The sequence below is a fragment of the Tauraco erythrolophus genome, chromosome 8, assembly GCF_009769465.1.
Source record: "Tauraco erythrolophus isolate bTauEry1 chromosome 8, bTauEry1.pri, whole genome shotgun sequence".
In the NCBI taxonomy this organism is placed as follows: Eukaryota; Metazoa; Chordata; class Aves; order Musophagiformes; family Musophagidae; genus Tauraco; species Tauraco erythrolophus.
Genome location: NC_141472.1, coordinates 26517298 through 26524015, shown reverse-complemented (window position 1 = coordinate 26524015; position 6718 = coordinate 26517298). Strand labels below are relative to the sequence as shown.

General features: G+C 55.0%; 1 protein-coding gene across 2 annotated transcripts in view; it reads left to right on the top strand.

The window, feature by feature from the left end:
* The first annotated feature begins 5592 nt into the window (after positions 1-5592).
* Positions 5593-6718, top strand: part of SLC4A3 (solute carrier family 4 member 3) — a 29339-nt gene continuing 28213 nt past the window's right edge. For both annotated transcript variants that reach the window (XM_009987266.2, XM_086615644.1), the window contains exon 1: positions 5593-5646. In XM_009987266.2, coding sequence (XP_009985568.2) covers positions 5593-5646 — 54 coding nt within the window. The remainder of the gene's footprint in view (positions 5647-6718) is intronic.

The window sequence follows — 6718 nt, the reverse complement described above, 5'->3', positions numbered from 1 at the left end:
CCCGCGCCCCCCGGCCCCCGCCCCGCCGCCGCCGCCGCCCCGCGCTGCCGGGGGAGCGCCCCACGCCGCCGCCCCGCAGCTCCACCGGTAAGCGGGGCCGGCCGGGGAGGGTCCCGGTAAGCGGGTAAGCGGCCCCGCGCCGCGCCCTGCGCAGGGGCGGCGAGAGACCGAGACCGGGGCCGCAGCGCCGCCCGCCGCTGGCGCGGCGCGGCACGTGTCGGGCGGAGCGCGGTGGCGGGGCCGGGGCGCGGCGCGGCGGCGGGCGGCTCTGCCTCTCCGGCGGTGCGAGGTACGGGCCGGGCGGGGGCTACGGGGGGGCGGGGGCGGGTCCTGGCTCTTGCCCCTCCGCTGCCCCGGCTGCGGCGGCCCGCGGGCACGCGTGGCGGGTGCCGCTGTCCCGCAGAGCTCAGGCAGCCTGCCCGGCCGCCCCCCGCGGCCGCTTGTGCAAGGCGCGGCGTGCACGGGGCGCTCCGGTGCTGCGCGGTGCGCGGCACGGCGCGGCGCAGGGTGCTGCACCGTGCGCGGCGCGGCGCGGTGCAGAGCGCTGCATGGTGCGCGGCATGGCATGGCATGGCATGGTGCAGGGCGGTGCATGGCATGGGGCATGGTGGATCGCGCGGCGCGCAGCGCGGTCCCGGGCACGGTGCAGCTGCCGGTGCTGGGTGCTGCACGACGCGGTGTGGTCCCGCGCCCCGCGCCGCACGGGTTGCACGGCGCGGCACGGCACGGTGCGTGGTGCAGTGCATCCCCGGTCCCTGCCTGCATCCCTTCGCTCCCCCGGCTGTACGTGTGTCTGTCCGTACGTCCAGTGGAGGGGTGTTTCCTGTCGCTGTCTGGTGCTGGTACTTCGTTCCGGAGTGGGTTTTGTTCCCATGTATTCGTGTATGTGTCTGTCGGCCGTGCGAGCTCCATCCCGTCTGGTACCTCTGTGAAGGGCCTCTGAAGGGAGAGTCAGGGAACGGAGCAGGTGCTTCAGAAGTGGATGGCTATGGTGGCTTATCCCAGCTAGTTCAGTAGGGTATAGGATTCATTGAAATACTTAAGCCTTATAAAATACTTATGTATTCTTAGTTTCAGCGTAGCCATGTGGCAGAGAGATCCACAGGTTAAACCCTTCATGCCTGAAAACTTTGCATGTTTGCTGTCCTATGTGTTGCCTTTTCATTCTGGTGTGTGTGTTCCTTCGCTGTGGCAGGGGAGAAGCAGGGGCTGAGCAGCCCCCTCCCATTTCTTTCGTCTTTGAGCAAGCTGTGACTGTCACAGCAGCATCCAAATGCTTCGGTGTATGCTGCAGCACCCCTCCTGTTCCTCTCCTCCGTGGACAGGCTCATCAGTATGTCTTCCCAGGAAAATCTTCCCAGGCCTCTAATCCTTCTCCTTTATGAGCTCTTCTCATCTGTATCTATCAGCCAGAGTCTCTTCTTGTCCTCTATCCCCAAACCAGCTTTGCCCCTGTGGCTTTATCCCTATCTTAACATCCACTCCTTGTCTAGACATTCCGTGGCTAAATTATTCTCAGCCCTGTGGCCAGGGGATTAGGGAAGAGCTGAGGAGATGGATGCGGGGCCTGATGGCTGTCTCCATGCAGCCCCTCGCCCCCGGAGCTGGGGCAGCCAGCTGTAGCCCTCCCAGCTCTCATCTTCATTGCAAAGGGGCAGCGTGAACTGCTTGCCTCTGCCCCTCAAAGACGTGCCAGATGCGTTTTGCTCAGCAAAACAGGAAAGCTCCTGCGCTGGCACTGTGAAGCAGCCTTTGGGGGTCAGGGGAAGCCCCACTGTAGTCTCTATTAGCAACATGTGGGAGATGCCATAGCTGCCAGCATGGCAGGGGCATGCCTGCCCGCTTTCCTCCAGCGTTCATTTAGCCTAGCTGGTGGGTACGAGGTATGGTGATTTAAGTGAGCCAGTTCTGTTTGCTGATGTGCTTGTGGAGAGAGCAAGGAGGTGCGAGTGCGTGCAGGTCGGCAGGCTGTGGATTTTTCTGGCCTCCTTTCGAATCTGGCCTGCTGGCATGACGCTCCCTCCTATTACTGAAAATTACTTCTAGCGGGAATGCTGAATCACATACTCCTGACAACCAGGAGATACAGTAGGATGAAGGTATCATTCATTCAGTTTTCTTTACTGTGTTTGTTTTTTTGTCTATTTCCTCTTTTGTCTTGTGTTCTTCTTATGGCAGCCCAGGTAGTGATGCCAGCAGGCTGGGTGCTTCGGCACGATGCTCATTAGCAGAATTCTCCCTGATACTCATTTTAAGTTTCTCTTTTAAATTTTAACCCATTTCTAAATCTCTTTGTACAGGACCGTCTGAAAAAAAAAATAAAAAATCCGTAGTCGTGTTTTACACCCTTGAGATCTTTCCAGACTGCTGGCTTGTCCCCTCCCCATCTTAGTCATCCCATATTGCGCTAGATAAATTTAGCTCCTAACCTTTCCTTACAAATCAATCCCTCTGGCCTACTGGCAATTTTTTGTTGCTCTTCTCTGAACTCTGTCTGTTGTGGGTAATAGAAAAGTCGGGCCAGATGCGAGTAGGTGTCCATCCAGCCTTTCTCCCAGAGGTTGCAGAGTAAGGGGCAAGTGGCCTCTAGTGGCCAGCCATCAATTAATGCACTGAAAGGGAGCACCAGTGCTCCCAGGCCATAGGCTCTCCCTTCTCCAGACGGCAGGAGAGCCGGTAGGGTTAGGATCAGAGAACATGCCTTCCGTCCTTGCCCGTCCCTCAGCCCCAAAGGGTCAGACCCCTCCACTAGCTCTGCCCTGCCGTCTCGGAAAGCCCACGCATCACATCCTGCTTTCACAGGGCGATGAGAGGGGGATTGATGGAAACCCCGTGGGCACCTCGCAGTCCCTCTGAAATTTCAAAGCAAGTCCCAAGGGCTCCCTCCTGCTAGTACAACTGTCTTGCTTTTAGCTGTTCGGCAGCGTCATTAGAGTGACATATTTTCAGCATATTTCGGAATGCACTGCTTCCGTGGGTAAAGAAAGACTAAGTGCTGATTTTCCCTCCCTTTTAACTTCACTTAGTCAGGCTGTGGTTTCAAACTCAGTGTAACATCTTGCGGAGCTGGAGCCAGCACAGTTCATTGCATCCAGCAGTTCTCCCGGCCGAGGGTTTCCTCCCACCCCACGGATGAGCACCCCTGCGAGCCCCTGCCTAGCTCCCGACAAACCTGAGCTTGACCTGAAACAAAGCACATTGTTTCGCAACGTTGCTGATAGTTTGCAGTTTCCTTTGGAGGCCCCACAAGGCACATTAGTGGCACAGAGGTGGAGCTGAGCATTAGCTTTTTTTTTTTTTTGGTTAAATTACCTTTGCTGTTTTGTTAGTTTTTAGGGATTCTGCCACTACAGGAGCTGCCGTCCAAAGCCCTGTCATTGTTTTACTCCCTGAAGTAGTAGTGCTTGCGACATGTTTTTCCCGCAGTCTGTGGCTGTGGATGTGGATGTGATGTTCCTTACAAATACCCAGTCCTTTCTTTAACAGTCGGGATGCCGTGGCCCTGCCGGCCTGCAAAGCCGGATTCCCCCGCCAGCTCGCACTGGTATAAAGCATTCCCTGCCTTCAGTTTCAAATGTGCTGCTGTTTGCTCTCATGGAATGATACTCTCATCTTGAGTTAATGCAAAAGGAAATAAAAGCCATGTATTACTCTTTTCTCTATCATGTCTCCTACTAAAAGGCAGCTCCGTCTCTACTTACAGATGATTTCCAGACCTTTCTCCTTTTTCTGCTGCCTCTCTCAGAACGCTTTTGCTCTATCTTTCTTGGAAAACAGAGTGTGAAGCTTAAGATCTACAGAGTGGATTGGGTGTTTTCATTCTTTTCTGTCCTCTTCCTTATCACTTGGACTCTGCATTTTCTTTTTAGATGTCTGTCTTGGCAGCATATTTCTCTTGAGCTGGTCAGGTCTCATGAAGGGATTCAATGGCTGACGAGTCCAATGAGGTGTCTTTGAGGAGTTTCTTCCATTAAGTTTTGCCTTGATCCTGATGATTAGGAGGGTGGACCAAAGGACTATGCTTCATCAGGGGTCAGATTAGCTCCTCAAAAACTTGCCTTACAGATTTTTCGTTTGACTAAGCTAACTTTTTGGTTTGAGTAGGTTCTTCAGGTAGACTGAGTAAGCAGAGACTGTAGTAGCAACTTCTGGATATCTTTACAGGCAGAGGAGGGATGATGAAGTGGTCTTACTGGTGTCACCTTTAGACCATCAGTTTTAGTGACCTGTCTTGAACAGTGGCCCATACTAGACACTTCAGATGAGATAGTAAGAAACCCCTCAGCAGATCACTGGGATATAACCTGTAATACTTCTTCCAAAGCTTTCATAGCTGGAGAATGGCTTGTTCTGAAACACGTTTAACTTAATTTTCTTTGTCATAAATATGACAACTTGTTACCCAGAGAGATGGCCAAGCTATCCTTTGACTTTGCAATTTCTTCCTCCTCAATGACATCACTGAAAAAAATGTTTTCTTTTGCCAGTTTTGAATTCATTTGTATTCTACCATTGCAGTTTTAACGAATGTCTCTTTTCTAGTGCTGTGAGATGAGAACACTTTGCTTATCCCTCTGTCCAAAGCACTGTGCATGTGCTTACATCTTCTCTCCTTCTCCCTGTGAGTTCGGATGAGATTTGAGAGGTCGATATCTTCCCAGTGCCAATCTCTGTGCCATCTTGAATTCTTGCTGGAGTGCAGCCCATGCTGAGCTCAGTCTGCGCTGTTGCTGTAGGTGATATGACTACAGCTGTTTCTGTGTTAGTCTGCATCCCACTCCTTGTCAACCATGACACCTCATTGTCTTCTTCACTTGCAGTTGCATATTGACCAGAGTGCTCCCTCGGGCTGCCTGTGGGGTCTTCTGTGTCCCTTGGCCACGGTGGTGCAGGCAGGGCACAGATCTGCAGCCTGAAGGTTGGCCTCTTCCCCTGTAACCTGTTGCTTTGTGTTTGGTGTTTGAATGCTGAACTGTTTGTCCTTGTGCCGTCTCTCTCTGGCCTGAATAGATCTCTCTGAGGTTCCTCCTGGCCATTGTGGGTTCTGCCTAGTTAAAGCTAGGTGGCACAGGACCACTCCACTGCCCACTCCTGCCATGCCCTCCCAGCACCCGGTCTCTCCAACTTTGTCCTTCCACAGCGGTCAGTCACGCCCCAGCTTTGCCGGTGGACAGGTGGCTGAGCAGGAAACCTTTCCTTCTCTCACACAGCCCATGCAGGAGCTGCTATCTCGGTCAGCCCCTGCCCGCTCCGAGCAACAGGTTGTTCAGAGGAGGATAGGATCCCACCTGCCCTTGGTCTCTTGGAGCCGGTGCACAAAGCAGCGTGGGCTGGGCCGTTCTCACCCTCTGGCTGCGGTGTGCTGGAGGACAGCCCTGTCCTAGTGATGCTGGGAAGGTTCCCCAAGGGCCGGTGAAGTGACCTCTCTGGGCTAGGAGCCAGGGTGCTCAGGGCAGTGGCCAGCAGTCTCCCTCGACATTCCCTTGTCCTGCCCTCTCTCCACAGGTTATGCCACTCTCCAGGTTTGCTGGGTGCCTGCCGGTGAAAGAGAAGGGTTGATATTTTGCCCAGGCCCTTAGGTCCTGAACCAAAATGGCAGCTGGAGAGTCCCCTCCCGTAGGAGATGTCTTCATCGACCTGCAGCAGGTGAGGTGGGAATCCAGCAGCAGCGGGGCCGTCTCTTCCCTGGGGACCGTGCTCCTGCCAGGCTGAGCATGGGACCCATGTCCTGGCAGCCTGCTGCAGTAGGACACACGGCCTGCATTCACCGGGGACAGGTCTGTGCGAAGGGTGCCCCAAGGCTGCCCATAAGCCCATATCTGTGCAGATACCAAACTGTGGTCCAGAAAAGGCCAGAGGTTGCTCTGTGGGGTCCCTGTGCCTTCACGTGCTGTTGGGTGGGGTAGGCAAGCAACAGGAGGAGCTGGGCAGCTTGCAGTGAGACTCTCCCCATTTCTTCTGGGCTTGGGACACCCATGGTAGGGTGAGAGGGGAAGCAGTCTCACCCACAGACACAAAGCCGCTCTCCCAACACCCGGCCTTGCTGTGGCAGGGTAGGAGCTCCAGCGGCTTTGCTGGGGCACAGCTGGGAACAGCTGGAGAGTGCGGAGAGAGGCACGACTTGGCTAAAGCCGCCTTGCTCCCTCTTTCCGCCCAGCACAGACAGATTTGTCACAGTTGGGCCTCCTTCTGTTTCCATGGAAACACGGGAGTCCACAACAGCTCCGCACTGGCATTTCGGCTGTATTGACGGAAAATTTTACCAGCTGCAGCTGCTTGGGAGGCAGAAAGGACAGGAGTCACCTGGCGATGCTCTTCTTGGAGCGTCTCCACCAACAAAAGGCAGAGAAGCACCTATAGCCTGGAACAGGAGGAAAAGAGGCAGAAAAGCCTGAAGAAGGCATGCCAGGGAGAATGGGGTCCCCTAGGAGGGCGGAGGGGAGGTGGGAAGGCACAGGGTGGTCACTGACCCAGGGGCAGCTCAGCAGAGCTGGGATGCTGTTTCCCAGGAGGAAATATGGAGGAGATCGAAGAAAGGGAGGGATGGCAGACTGGGCAAAGGGAAGGCCAGAAGGCAGCAGTTAGATATGAGGAGAGAAATTCTACATAAACAAAAGCTATGCCATCTCCAGTGGTAGGAAAGGCAGGCACTGACATAGTCCCTTGATACCTGCCACTCAGGGGAGGTGTGGAGGACCGCTGAGGTGTCTGCAGAGCG